Raw genomic sequence first — 15,406 nt, 5'->3', positions numbered from 1 at the left:
CCTCAAAAGCTAGACATCATGCCAAGATCCAAATAGATTTAGGAACAAATGAGAACAAAAGTACTGTAATTGAGATCTATCAGTCTGGTAAAGGTTATAAAGCCATTTCTAAAGCTTTGGGACTCCAGCGAACCACAGTGAGAGCCATTATCCACAAATGGCAAAAACATGGAACAGTGATGAACCTTCCCAGGAGTGGCTGGCCGACCAAAATTACCCCAAGAGCGCAGAGAAAACTCATCCGAGAGGCCACAAAAGGCCCCAGGACAACCTCTAAAGAACTGCAGGCCTCACTTGCCTCAATTAAGGTCAGTGTTCACAACTCCACCATAAGAGACTGGGCGAAAACGGCCTGCATGGCAGATATCCAAGGCGCAAACCACTTTTAAGCAAAAAGAACATTAAGGCTCGTCTCAATTTTGCTAAAAAAACATCTCAATGATTGCCAAGACTTGTGGGAAAATACCTTGTGGACCGCCGAGACAAAAGTTGAACTTTTTGGAAGGTGCGTGTCCTGTTAAATCTGTCATAGAAGTAACACAGCATTTCAGCAAAAGAACATTATACCAACAATAAAATATGGTGGTGGTAGTGTGATGGTCTGGGGTTGTTTTGCTGCTTCAGGACCTGGAAGGCTTGCTGTGATAGATGGAACCATGGATTCTACTGTCTACCAAAAAATCCTGAAGGAGAATGTCCGGCCATCTGTTCGTCAACTCAAGCTGAAGCGATCTTGGGTGCTGCAGCAGGACAATGACCCAAAATACACCAGCAAATCCACCTCTGAATGGCTGAAGAAAAAAAAAATGGAGACTTTGGAGTGGCCTAGTCAAAGCCCTGACCTGAATCCTATTGAGATGTTGTGGCATGACCTTAAAAAGGCAGTTCATGCTAGAAAACCCTCAAATAAAGCTGAATTACAACAATTCTGCAAAGATGAGTGGGCCAAAATTCCTCCAGAGCGCTGTAAAAGACTTGTTGCAAGTTATCGCAAACGCTTGATTGCAGTTATTGCTGCTAAGGGTGGCCCAACCAGTTATTAGATTCAGGGGACAATTTCTTTTTCACACAGGGCCATGTAGGTTTTGAGTTTTTTTTCTCACTAAATAATAAAAACCATCATTTAAAACTGCATTTTGTGTTCAATTATGTTATCTTTAATGGTTAACGGTTTTTGATGAGCAGAAACATTTAAGTGTGACAAACATGCAAAAGAATAAGAAATCAGGAAGGGGCCAAATAGTTTTTCACACCACTGTATACTCAAGTACTGTATAAGCCCACCCAAGTATCCTGGCAGGTGTGGACTGGTAAGTGAACGCTCTGCAACATAGCATACAGTTTACATTTTTTAGAAATTCATAGCTAGCTGAAATAAAAGCATTTGTGCAGCTCTGATGCACATTTTTAACAAGTTTTTAGCAACAGTAGAATATAACATCCTGTGCCTAAGAGTTAAGGTTTAAAACAATGACCTAATGATATTTGAGATTTTGGGCATTATTATGGGTGAAAGAAGACAGAACGATATTGGATGTGTAGGTGATCTCATTCCCTGCATGTGAAGTGGGTGGGGTTGTAGGAGAAAAAATAGTTACCAGATAAAGGAGATAGGATGCTTAATCTAGTATATAAATGTCTCTTCTATTACACATGTACGGTATTTTAAATATGCTTGTAATTGTTTTTATATAATATGTATTTGTACTGTGATTGTAAAAGGGGGCTTGAGGGACAGGAAGTTTGTGTAACCACGGGCTCCCGGGCTCCGGAACACATGATGTTAGAGTACGCCTACCGGGACGAGGTGTTCATGATAAACTTACACTACCGCTTGGTGACTCCATTCCCTGAATGAGGCACGTGGTGTGACGAAACTAGTAGGGAGGAGTCACATGCGGAAGGTGGATCGCGAGTAGGAGAGTGTGCCGCAGCGGCGGTGGAAGCGAGCTCGGAACCCGCAAAACATCTTCACACGGTCAGTCCGGGAGGCCGGAAGGGGGGGGGGGGGAGGAGCCCGTTAGAAACTCTGCAGGCCTTAACCATCCTTGTAAAATATGAGTGTAACGTTTTAACCTCCTTGGCAGTTATCCCGAGCTAGGGTCGGGGTGGAAAACCGCAGCTAAGAGCGGTAATCCCGGCCTCTGCTTGGGGTAGCTGCCGGAGGCGGTATGCAGAGCAATGCGCACAGTGGGAGCGTCTCTACATACCTCCCGGGGATCCCGGCGTCGGCTGGCATTCTTCTTCTCCTCCGGGCTCTGCTTCCTGCTGGTGAGATCGCCGGCTGTTGTTGTGACAACAGGCGGCAATCTCACTTTAGAGTTGCAGCGCCACCTGGAGGATGGAGGCTTAACTGCAGCGCTTGGAGCCAGGGAGGTGAGTGTTTGTTTGGCTGCTGCAGATCTCCCTGGCAGCATGATTTTTTTTTCCAGGTTTTAGGGTCTGAAAGGGTGCAAAAAAATTGCACCGCTTTTAGACCCTAAAATCCGGAAAACATCAGAACGCCAAGGGGGTTAATAAAATACTTTGTTTTTAAACAGGAAGGTGTAGCAAGTTGCCATAAACCACTAAAGGAGAACCACTAAACCACATCTGATGATGAACTTGTATAACTGGGAGAAATAACTCATTCTTAAAACAGAAGCACACGTGTGTATGGACTTTTGAGCTTGGTCTTTTGACCCTGGGTTCCCTGGGACTGTGTATATATATTTTCATTCCTCATAAATCATATTGATTATGGACATTTGATCATATTGATTCTAGTATATTCCCTTAGTGTGATATCATATTGATACATTTAATTCTAAGGATCGATAAGCGATGTGTTTTTTTTGGGGGTATTTTTGAATTTTAAGTGGGTTTGATATACAGCAGCTGAGATATGGATGTCTTTGAGTATAGGAGGACAAGACCTATTAACTTAGATGATGCATTAGGAAATGAAGGGAATAGACAGGAAAACACTTAGGAGGATAATTTTAGGAAATTGCAGCACAATATGACTGAGAGCAGACCACATGGTGGGACATTGCCATATTAATGCATCACCTGACTTCCGGCACCTGGCCCTGCCTCCTCTCCCTGGAGAAAAACGCCAAGCTGTTTACTGTAGTAAAAAGCTTAGTGTGTTTCTGCGGAGAGAGAGGAGGCGAGCCAGGCACCGAAAGTCTGGTGATGCAGGGACTTCGTGACAGCATTGCGGGGCTTCGAGAGTAAGTATATTCTTATTTTTTTTTTTGCAGGCTGCCGGATTTTTGAATTTCATATGGAGGTCCTTCTCCCCCCCCCCCCCCCCCCTTTTTTTTTCTCCCACACCTCTGTTCCTCTCTTATTGGCCAATATTTCTCATGCTGACAATACACTTTCTATTGCATGTGGGTGGGAGTGCCTGAAGATTGGAAGGAGGGGGGCAATGCATACACAATCAGGCAGAGGAGAGTAAGGGAGGAAATGACATCAGGATTGGCTTCAAGATAGACACAGTTAAAATGGAGACTCCTCAGAAGCATTTTCTCTTTTTTTACTATAGAAAAATCACTAAAATCAAAACGTGGGCAGTGCAATACATATGTTATGTAGTTTGCAAGAGAGTCGAAGACGCTAGCCCTAAATGCAGCCGAGACGGATACAACCACACAGGGCTTACCTGCAGCGTGCTCCAATAGTGATCCACAGTTCAGTCAAAAAGAGATGAAAGGAGATGGGCACAGCTGCTCAAATACCCTTTATTTGCGGCAGGGTAGACACATATGGATAACAGCAGTGGGTGGAAGGACGAACTCTGACAGCTGTTTCGCAGGGACTAGCCCTGCTTCATCAGAGTCTCAGATGAAGCAGGGCTAGTCCCTACGAAACAGTCCTTCCCCCACTGCTGTAATCCATATGTGTCTACCCAACCGCAAATATAGGGTATTTTAGCAGCTGTGCCCATCTCATTTCACCTCTTTTTGACTGAACATATATTATGTAAGTAGAGCATGTATTTACTTATGGTTTTTTTTTCTGAGACAGTACGGCTAACCGCTCCTCTTTAATACATTAATAAGAGTTGTTTGGCTAAAGACATGGGATGGAGATTCCTCCTCCAAACTAAACAGTGGCATTCCTACTGAAGGGTAGGTTCTTTTTGGTCCTCATCAGGGTGCTGTTTTGGAATGGTCTATCAAAAGGAATAATAATTTTCCTCAGAGAACACATAAGCCTGTGAAGAAATGTTATTCCTAGAGGAAATCTCCCCTTTTCTTCCTAGGTAGACTGGAATTCCTCTCAGGGCTAGTTCAGTGCTCAGTTGCATTGCATAATAATTCTGCATGTCAACTCACTGCCCATACTATTCTATGGGCCGGTTCACTGTACTAAGTTGTAACTGATCGCATTAATCTTACTTTCTGCATGCAGGCTTTGGATTAAAGTCTTTCGGCTGGTGCACACCAAGAGCTTTCTGAGTGTTTTTAAAAACGCTAGCGCTTTGAAAAGCGCTTGGCTAATGTATTTGAATGGGATGGAGCACACCAGAGCGATTGTGCTTTTTTTTCTTTTTCTTTTTTCCCCCCAAACGTGATTCCTGCAGCATTTTTTGCTGATTTGAGGCGATTCAGCCTCAATGTTAAGTATAGGAAAGTGGAAAAGTGCTCTGAACAGCGCTAGATCAGAGCGACCTTTTAAAGCGTTTTTGTTTCAGAAGCTGTTCAGTTACAGTTCTACTGTAATAAAATATAAAAAAAGCTACACCAAAATGCTCCACAAATTTATAGGCATGCTTAAAAAATCGCTAGGCACGGGCCTAGAATTGCCTTAAAAAATCACTTCAAAAAGCGCTAAGCATTTGCTTTTACACTAGCGCTCTTTGGTGTGCACTGGCCCTTAGTCCTGTCGTCAATGCAGTTCAAACACAATTTAATGTGTGCGTTATGCAACTGACCACTGTGAATCCAGCCTCAAGGTTTTTTTCGGTTTTACTCCTCAAAAAAGCAGCCAAATAAAGTAAAACTTTTTTTTTTTGGCTGCATGACCAAATTTTTCCTGCCACTGGGGAAATTTGTCTTCCCCAGCCTGGCAGGGTATGAAGAGTGGGCGACAGGGAGCTTTTTATAGTTGCCTGTCCGGATGGCTGAAGCGGCTTCTTCTCTCCTCCACCACGGCGGCAATGTCACTCTGACATGTCCTCTTGGCTCCGATCACATAATATGATCTGATTGGAATCCACGAAACCATGTCAGCATTGCAGCACTACCTGCTGGTGGAAGAGGGGTGATGGAAGAGTATCTTACCTTATCCATGAGAGCCCATTCACACAAGCGCAAAATGGTAGCGATTATTGCGGTAAAAAAACCTGTATACTATCACGATTCAGAGCGATCGTGATCAGCGCTTTCATAAGCAGGGTATCGCTATCGCTCCTGAATCGAGGAAAAATGCTGCAGGGAAGGCGTTTTGCGGTTGCCGCTAATTTCGAAACATCCGCGATCGGTGGCAATCTCAGCAGTGAGATCACTGCCATAGGTTAATATTGAGCTAGCGCTTTGGCGATTAGTGGGAATTAGCCGCTAATTACTAAAAGTGAGAATGTGCCCTCACTACTTTTCCACTACCGGGGTCGTGATGTAATGCTGACAGTCTCCTGGATCCCGATCGCATGTCATATCATGTGATTGGATGTGATCGGGACCTGTCGGAAGTTCAGAGCTGCGGCTGGAGGAAGAGAAGAAGACCGGTGAATTTAACTGTTCCCTGCCACGCTCTTGTTTGGCTGCATTAGGCAGCCAGAGATTGGCCGGCAGAGGTTTAGAGTGCACAGCAGTCCTTAAACAAAATATTTTGTTTGAAGCTGCCAATGGGTTAAACCCCCTAACCTACCACCTAAATGTTACTGATAAGGTGTCACCAGTAGGTGCAGATTGATGAGATTCTTTCAACGGGGAGCTAACCATTTCTCCAGATGTGTACATATTGCAGATTATAATGGAGGGTTAAAAGTTTGAATTTTGTGCAAATTCTCCAGTGGATCATGCAAAGGCCGAGGCTTTTTCTCTCTTGCCAAGTTATTGTGAAAATGCCTCAATCCCAGGAAGTGGGAAAGGTCCTATCCCTGTGTATTTTTAGTTCCAAAACTCATCAGGCTGGTTCAGAATAGTTTTCAGTTTGAAGTTTAACATTCTTTTGTGTTACAAAATAAGTCAATTAAGGCCCCGTTCACACTTGCGTTTTGGCAAGTAAACGGACCGGATCCTGATCGGATCAGGACCTGATCCTGATCAGAACCGTACGATTCCGATCCGGATCCGGTCCGTTTGTATCAGGCATGCATCAGGCTGCCATCCGGATCCGTGGGCAAAAAAATAATGAAATTTAAATAAAAAAATGTTGGGGTCAGCAGAAGGTGCACCTGGTGCACCTGTAGAATCAGGTTCCTCCGCTGTAGGCCTCACCTCCACCTCCGACATTCTGCCAAACAGCTCCAGCACGTCTGTCACTGCTGCTCCACTCCAGACATGCTTGGCCCATCCGAAATGGCCGCTTGGATACGCATAGGAAGTGGGGTAGAACGTCAGGTTTTTGTAGGCAGTGTGTTCTGTGCCTTCCGTTTCCCATTTGGTTTCTGTGTTCTGGATGGTGCTGTCAGGCTCAGGTCCGGCTCCGGTCCGGGTGCGTGGGCCGGAGATCCGGACCCAAAAAATAGAGCATGTTGGAAAAGTGTCCGGAGTCCGGATCCGGTCCGGCTCCGTACTGTACGGAACGGACACGTGTGAACGTCCGCATAGACTTCGCATTGCTATGCGGAACGTACGTTCCGTTTGTACAGTATACGGTCCGGATCAGATCAGGAAAATCCGGACAGGGAACGCTAATGTGAAACGGGCCTAACACAGTGAAGTAAAAGCTGACTCCAAAGAATTTCTTGGTAACCTTGGATATAAGGGACACCAGCTTGCATGCCCCCTTACACATGGCTAATGACAAGTTTCCAATGTTTGTAGTAGTTGGTTCACAGCTATGTTTATCATTCTCTGTTTCAGGGATGTCCTGTCCATTGGGTGCCAGGGGGTGTGGTGCACCGGGTGACTGACAGGGGTGTCAAAAAGGTCTCCCACAGAGGTCAAAAGCAGGAGGGGGAATAGGGAAGCAGTGGGGGTGGGGCAGACCCCCCTCCCTCACCTAGGTCCCAACCTTCCGCACTCTCCCCCTCCAGATATGCGGCAGGCAGTGGCAGTGGACAGGGAATTTTTCACCTCCCTCTTGCGTTGTAGGCAGTGGAACGCTGCGTCTCCGTACCTATACTGGTGGCAACTATACTGGGGGCAACTGTCCCCCTCAGTTCTGCACAAAAGCTTGGCAGAGTCGCGATTTGTTGTGCATGCTTTGTCACGCATGCTCCCCCATTGTGCCCCCCTGTTTGGGAGAGTTCTTCACGGGCTCTGAAAGCTCCCGGCTATGTGATTGCGACGACTACACGGTTGCGGCATGCGTGACTCAGTCAAGCCTTTAGGCCAATTTGCGAGGGTCTGAGGGACTTCAAGGGGGCTTAAAGTGAACCTAAACCGAGGAGTATATGGATTTTTCCTTTTTAAAATAATACCAGTTGCCTGACTCTCCTGCTGATCCTGTGTCTCTAATACTTTTAGCCACAGCCCCTGAACAAGCATGCAGATCAGGTGCTCTGACTGAAGTCAGACTGGATTAGTGGCATGCTTGTTTCTGGTCAGTGATTCAGCCACTACTGCAGCCAAAGAGATCCGCAGGACTGCCTGGCAACTGGTATTGTTTAAAAGGAAACATCCATATCCCTCTGTTTAGGTTCCCTTTAAGGAAACTCCAAGAAAATATGGATCCTGAGATGCTTCTTGTCTCAGGTACACTTTAAACATTCAAGGATACACCTAACGTCTAAACTGTGAAAAATCTTTTCTTTCTCACATGACAGATTAAGAGCGCGTTTCCACTTGAGCGGAAACAGCCGCGAATCCGCAGGGTTTCCCCACAGACGAATAGTGCGGGGAAACTCGCCATAGGGTGCAATGGTAACGCCATCCGAATCGGCGCGGGAGGCTGCGGATCCCATAGCCGTGCATGGCACGGCTAATGGGATTCGTCTGCTTTCCCCGCAGACCTGGAAGAGTCGTCTCGCAGACGCGCGCCGCTCTAGTGGAATCGCGCCCTAACACAAAATGTAGGTAACACATTATCCTGATATCTGTAGAATATTTACATAACTTTTGGGCAAAAGCTATGATCTGTCTGAAGCGCCAAACTGTCCTTGAAAATCTTCAGGTGCCTTAACCACTTGAGGACCGCAGTGTTAAATCCCCCCCCCCCCCTAAAGACCAGTCATAGGCTTCAGCCTATGACAGCGGATCACCTCCAAACCCACAGAGGGCACAGCCGTGTCACACGGCTTTCCCCAGTACAGTGCTGCTTTAGATCACAGCGCTGTACGGGGTAATTAGACGGCGGTTTTGCCGTCTAACAGTCTCCTAGCGGCGATCGCTGCAAAACAGGCCATCAGGACCTTACGCCAATCGATGTTAGGTGGTCCTGGGGCTGCCGCCGCCTCCACGCCCATTGGCGTGACACTGTCAGCAAGTAGTTAAAGAGTATGAAGTGAATATAAATTCTTCTTTTCCCTTGCTATTTAGCTTCAGGAGTATCAGCAGAGGTGAAACGCCGCATTCCAGCGGCAAAACGAGGGCTTTATAGTTACCCCCAAAATCCCGGGGCAAACATCCAGGACTTTCAGGGCCCGTTTCCGAGCCGAATCCGCAGAGTTTCCCCGCATGCAAATCGCACAGGGAAACTCTACGATAGGAAATAGCACCGCTGCATCAATCTCTTGCGCTAGCGATTCGGCCAGCATTTCCATCCGAAATGGTGCGGGAGGCTGCGAATCCCATAGCCATGCATGGCACGACTGTTGAGCAGATATCGTGCAGTCGATGAGGTGTGTACAATGTTGTTTGAATAACACTGTTCTACTGAATGTGGCCATGTCATGCATAATGTCACTTCCGCATGCAGTATTTAAATGAGTTGGTTGTTTGCAACATCGGTGTGCTTAAACAAGTCTTTGCAACGATGTTGCTGGTAAACTAGTTTGGTCGTCTTAAAGAAGAAATTAACAGTGACTTGCAATCTGTGTCCAGAGTTCCACTTTACATGTGGAGCGCCTACCACTAGCGCCAACTCTGGTGTCCAACTTCTCTCTCTTTCTCTCTTCTTTGTGTGGCTCTCATTGCATGCAATCCAACATTCAGATCCACGTGCAGCTGAATAACCACTCGCAGTCTCTGACATTCAAACTCCCCATCCTTGCCAGCACCAGTGCAGTATCCAGCTATCTAGGGACTGAAACACCTTATGTAGTGTCAAATCTTCTTCTCTTTATTGCAAAATCAATTGAGTAACACTAACGTTTATATTAAAATTGCTTTGCATAAAACAGGAGTAAGGCCCATACACACGTCGGATTTTTCCGAACGACTGGTCGTTTGAACGACCCGTCGTTCAGTCGTCCGCACGCCAAATCCGGCGTGTGTACAGACTGTCGTTCGGGTGATGAGACTGGTCTTGTGCAATCTGCCGGGCGAGGAGGAGTTGTCTCGTCCTCACATCAGGACTTGTCAAGTCCCCCCTAAGCTCCACTGCGCATGAATGAAGGGTAAAAAAATCATTGCACTTATCTACCCTAGGCTCTTTGTTGTGGCTGTGGTGTCCCGCTTTCAGTTAACCAACTCCGAACCTTGTGTGCTAGCAACACCAAACCAGCTGAAACAGCTTGACTCCGCCTCCGGTGTGGGGCCCTGCCCAGCTAGTTTCGGCCCTCGCTAATCAGATTCGTTGTGCCATGATACTTCCAGTTGGTGAAGGATGAAACACATCGGGCGGAGCCACGTATGGGAGGTAGAGTCAAGCTGTTTCAGCTGGTTTGGAGTTGCTACCGCACTGGCTGAATGAGAGAAGCCGCAGACTTGACAAAGTGCCTGGGATGGATAAGTGCAATGTTTTTTTTTTTTGGTTTTTTTTTTACTTTTATTCATGTATATGCAATTTTCTGTTTTTAATGCTAATAAATAGGCTTTACTATGTTAGACCTTTTATCTGATTAAAAACACATACTTACTTAACTAAGAGGAGGGTAGCCTCTGCATCCTGTAGAGGCTACCTACGCCATCGTCTCGGACCCTCCGAAGTAATCTAACAAGAGCTTGATGGATTGAAGATCCAAGCCACGCTCCTCTTCCTGCATTAGCCAGGCCCTACTGCGTCTGTAGGAGTAGGGCCACGCCTGTGCAGTAAACCGGAGCCATGCGTGTATGAGTGGTTTTGTACTACTGCACAGGTGGGACCATTCTCAAATGCGTACTACTCGTGCATTAAGAGAAGTGTGGCCTGGGTCTCCCAGAGGGGCCTGGTGAGCAGCGATGAGGGTGACACAGGAAGCAATTACAGAATCTTTTTAGGCAAGTATGAGTAGTGGTGGTTTTTTTTTTTTTTCTTTTATCCAATGTTTTCCTTATGTTCACTGTGAGCCTTTTTTAGTGCACTTTCAAGCTACAGTGACTACAAAAAAGAAGGCTGGTTGAAGGTTCAACATTCTTTTGGAGAAACGCAGAACTGCTAGTTCACTAGTCTAACGAGTTGGGATTAGTCCCAAAAGATAGAAAACCTTTGTACAGACATGGGATTATTTTCTTACTTGCATGCAAGGGATCAATTCAAATAACAATCAAATATATCCTTATATAGCTTACTGTAATTTACAAAGTATTTTATGTGCCAGTTTGAATATGTTAAAGCATTGTGTTGTCGTTTTTTTATGTTTTCTAGGCTTCGGGAGAAAAGATGTTGTGGAGCATTTGCTGCAGACTGGAGCAAATGTGCATGCTAGAGATGATGGAGGCCTGATTCCACTACACAATGCCTGTTCCTTTGGACATGCAGAAGTTGTGACGTTACTACTTTGCCAAGGTGCCGACCCCAATGCTAGAGACAACTGGAACTATACCCCATTACATGAAGCAGCAATTAAGGGAAAGATTGATGTTTGCATTGGTAAGTGTCTCTGTAAAAATTTTGTAGTCCTATTTATAAATACTGAAGCTGTAAGCATCATCCTGGAAATATTCCTTTTTCGGCATAGCACGATCAAATTCTAGTTTTGCTTTTTCAGAAAGCTTACATTCCAGGTGCATTCTGGGTTCTCTGATACCAAACATACACATTTTCTCTTCAGACTACTTTCAGTAGAGCATCGCACAGGAGAAACAAGCCTGTTGTGTTAATGAAAATCATTCCACCTATACAGGCGTAAGGTCATGCTGAAACGTTTAGGGCCCGTTTCCACTAGAGCGAATCCGCATGCGTTGTCTGCATGCGGATTCGCATAACTAATACAAGTGGATGAGACTGTTTCCACTTGTCAGTTTTTTGGTGCGTTTTTCTGTGCAGGATTTTTCTGCACGGTAGGGCCTGCAGAATTCGCCTGCGTGTGGAATGCAGGCGATTCGCAGGCAATGTATTTAATAGGGGAAAACGCACATGCGTTTTTTGCCGCGATTTTGCGTGCAAAATCGCACTAAAACTAATGTACATTGAGCCAGGCAGTGACATGGTTAAAATCGCTGATAGCCTGCCTATGCGAAATCGCGGCAAAAATCGCATGCGGAATCGCATCCGCATGCGATTTTGTCAGCGGTGGAATCCCAGCGATTCGCACCGCACTAGTGGAAACGGGCCCTAATGTGAATTGTCTATAACTTATGGATATAAGTTAATTAGCTTCCTCCTAAATTGGCCCTAGACTATGATATATGCACTACACAATACATACTTACATATGACTATGGTAGGGACTAGATTGTGAGCCCCTCTGCCGGACAGTTAGGGTCAAGACAATATACTCTGTATAGCACTCCGTAATATGTTGGCGCTATATAAATACTGAAATAAATAAAAAATAAATCTCAGTACATGCACCCAGTGGCCAGGGATGTGCTGGACATTGGGGCTCTTTCAACTGCGGTATCGACAACTGAAAGATGGATACCCTGGTAGAGAAGGTGCTATGGAGCAACCCCCGTAACTTTATGCTGCTCTCCCCCACACACAGTGATGAGCTTTGGATGGCTTCCGAATTGATTTCGACTCGAAATCCAAACATTACTTAATTATTGCACCTGAGCGGGTGAGGGAGGGTTAACTTACCCAGGCTGCCGTCTTCTTTATCCGTCTTTCCTTTCTAAATTGAAAGGAAAGGAATTTTAAATTTTCCTTTCTAAATCCTCAGGTAAAGTAAAACCTGCATGATGTCATGGCAGCCTTTTTTTCTCATTTTCACTCCAAGAAGACATACCCATTATTACTATTTAGTATTTATATAACGCGCCGACATGTTCTGCAGCGCTGTCCCAGAGTATATAGTTTTTTCACTAACTGTCCCACAGAGGGGCTTACAAACTAATCCCTACCATAGTCCTATCCCCACCGTAGTCTAGGTATAGGCTAAAGTTTTCCAAACAAACCCTATTAAGAATTACAAAAGTTAGTATTTCTGATGAATGGGGCAGCATAGACTCAAACTATACATTTATGTGTATAGTCCTGGTTAAGGGGAAAAGATACAAATAGTTTTTATTGAAAGTGGGTTGAAACGTTAAAGGGAACCAGAGATGAACGATTCACACAAAATAAACATATCAGTTGATAGTTTGTAAAGAATAAATGCTCTACATGATAATTTCGCCACTCTGGTGTGCCTTTTGAGGGTTTTTTTTTATCCATTATTGCTCCAGGAAATATCCAATATGGCCGCCGGCTCATATCTCTTCTGCTTCCAGGTTATAAACTGTTCTGGATGTGCTGTCTAGCCTCTATGAGACTATAGACAAGCAGGGCTGCAGCAGCCTTTCATCTGTCTGCTTTCCAATTTATTATTCTGGTATGCTGTAGGAAGTGTCTCTCTTAGAAATGAAACTGCATACAGTAGATAATGACAGGCTGCACACTGCACACAGATACACTTGTCTGTTTCAGAGCTTCTTTCTCGGCAGCAGCAGCCCCTCCCATGTCAACAGCTCTGAGTAGGGGGCCAGGAGGGGGCAGGCTTGGGCTTGAAAATACTCCACAGAAGAGTGACTCAGCTATAATGATCCCAGGTCAAACCTAGACTGAATCAGTCCGTGGATTCTTATCACAGTTGATAACAGATAGATTAGACTGAGAAGAATAAAACTAAAAGCAGGGTAGGTGTTTATTGTCATGTTCCCACTGATAAATGTAAAAAAATACATGAGGGTGCTTCGTCTCTAGTTCTCTTTAAATGGAAAATGTGCCTATTCTTAAAGAAAACCTGAACTGAAAATTAAAAGTCAAAATAAACATACAAAAGTCATACTTACCTACTGTGTAGACTACTCCTCAATCTCTTCCTCCTCTCCTGCGTCCTGTTTGTCCACTGTGATCAATGGAATTCTCCGTCCTCCATTTTGAAAATGGCCATTACACCATAACCGCTTTCTGGTCAGCACACTGTTAAACTGTAACATCGCCCACTTGAGCCATAGGGAAACATGGACACATCAGTTCTCCTCTCAGCTGTAACTGACAGCAACTGATATATAACTGACAGCAACTGATATATTTCAATTCTGACAAAATGTTGTCAGAACTGGAAGGGATCATTGTCAGAAGAAAATGGTAAGCTTCTGAGAGGAACTGATGGCAAGGTAACTATGTAATGTTCATTTGAAGTTACCTCATGTGTTTATTTTAAATAATTTTACTCAGTACAGGTTCCCTTTAAAGAGAACCTGAACTGAAAATAAAAAGTCAAAATAACCATACACAGGTTATACTTGCCTCCTGTGTTTTCTACTCCTCAATCTCTGTTACTGCTGCCACCTAGTGTCTGTAGTTTGTAATGCTGCATGCTTTGTCTGCATGGACACCAGGTGGCAGCAGTGAGGTGCCAGCCACAGAGTTCAGTCAGCACAGAGGTGAGCAGCTGATGCTGGAAGCCAGTGTGGGAAGAAGCCTGGAAGGGAAAATGTGTGTGTGTGTGTGTGGGAAGGAGGAAAGTGTGAATTGGGTGTAGGGAGGAGGGTAGTGTGAAATGGGTGTAGGGAGGAGGAAAGGGTGAAGTGTGGGGAGGAGGATAAAGGGGCTGTAGGAGGGAAGGGTAAGAGTGAGGGGAGGAAATTACTGTGTCAATAGATACGGAAGCCCAGGCAGTATACCCCTGCACACCACCTGTCACACCAAATGTACCTTGTGCTGGTGGCTTATGCAGCAACCCCAGTGCAGTGCGAAGACCTCTTTGCCAAAGTGCTGAGGGTGATGAAAGACAGTGGTTAGGTAGGGCTGGTGTTGCCAGGATATCTTTATGTAATGACTCTGACTGTAGAACAAGCCCGCATCTCCCCCCCCCTTCCCGTGCAATAACACCCCTGTCCCTGCATACGCTTGCATACTCCTGGTCCTTGGAAAAATTGCCTGATGCTGAAACGGTCCCTCAATCAAAAAAGGTTGGAGACCACTGCTTTAAAGGACCTCTGTCGCGAAAATCCTAAAATTTAAAATACATGTAGACATATACAAATACTGTAAGTATATTTCTTCCAGAGTAAAATGAGTCATAAATTACTTTTCTCCTATGTTGCTGTCACTTATAGTAAGTAGTAGAAATCTGACATTACCAACAGATTTTGGATTAGTCCATATCCTTATGGGGGGGTGGGGGGGGGGGTTCTCAGGGTTTTCTTTATTTTTAAAAGCACTTAGTAAATGGCAGTTGCTCCGTCCAACTGCCAAAGAAGTGTACGGAAAGCAGGGAGGTTGGCCAGCATCTTTGCATAAATCTTTTTAAGGGAATGTCTTTATAAAGAATAAAGCCCATGCTGAGAATCCCCCATAAAGATATGGACAAACCCAAAACCTGTCGGTAATATCAGATTTCTACTACCTACTGTAAGTGACAGCAACATAGGAGAAAAGTAATGTATGGATCATTTTACTCTGAAATGTACTTCTTATTTGTAAGTGTTTTAAATTTTTAAGATATTCATGACCGTTCCTCTTTAACCTGCCCATACACTTATCAATTTTCCTTGTCAGATCAATGCCCCATCATGTCCACTCTATTGTAATTTCAATTGATTTCCAGTTAAAATCTATCAAATTGATAGGTTGAGGTGGACAAATTTGTTTCGAAAGAGGGCCCGCTTAAAACTTACAATTGGAGAGGGTATTATCAAACTCATTTTATTGCACTTTTTATTGCACCTGAGAATAGCTACAAACATTTTCCATTTAGAGATTCATCCCACTTTCAATAAAAACCTATTAAGTCTAGGTTTGCTTAAAGGAACACCACAAACCAAAATGACAATGTACAAATAATGTCTAAGTAGCT

General features: G+C 44.7%; 1 protein-coding gene across 2 annotated transcripts in view; it reads left to right on the top strand.

The window, feature by feature from the left end:
* Positions 1-15,406, top strand: part of TNKS (tankyrase) — a 269,901-nt gene that overhangs the window by 39,696 nt on the left and 214,799 nt on the right. For both annotated transcript variants that reach the window (XM_068233708.1, XM_068233707.1), the window contains exon 2: positions 10,825-11,049. In XM_068233708.1, the coding sequence (XP_068089809.1) occupies positions 10,825-11,049 (225 nt within the window). The remainder of the gene's footprint in view (positions 1-10,824; positions 11,050-15,406) is intronic.

Source organism: Hyperolius riggenbachi, chromosome 1 (assembly GCF_040937935.1).
Source record: "Hyperolius riggenbachi isolate aHypRig1 chromosome 1, aHypRig1.pri, whole genome shotgun sequence".
NCBI classification, from domain to species: Eukaryota; Metazoa; Chordata; class Amphibia; order Anura; family Hyperoliidae; genus Hyperolius; species Hyperolius riggenbachi.
Note: the sequence above shows the minus strand (reverse complement) of the source record. Positions and strands in the feature narration are given on the sequence as shown.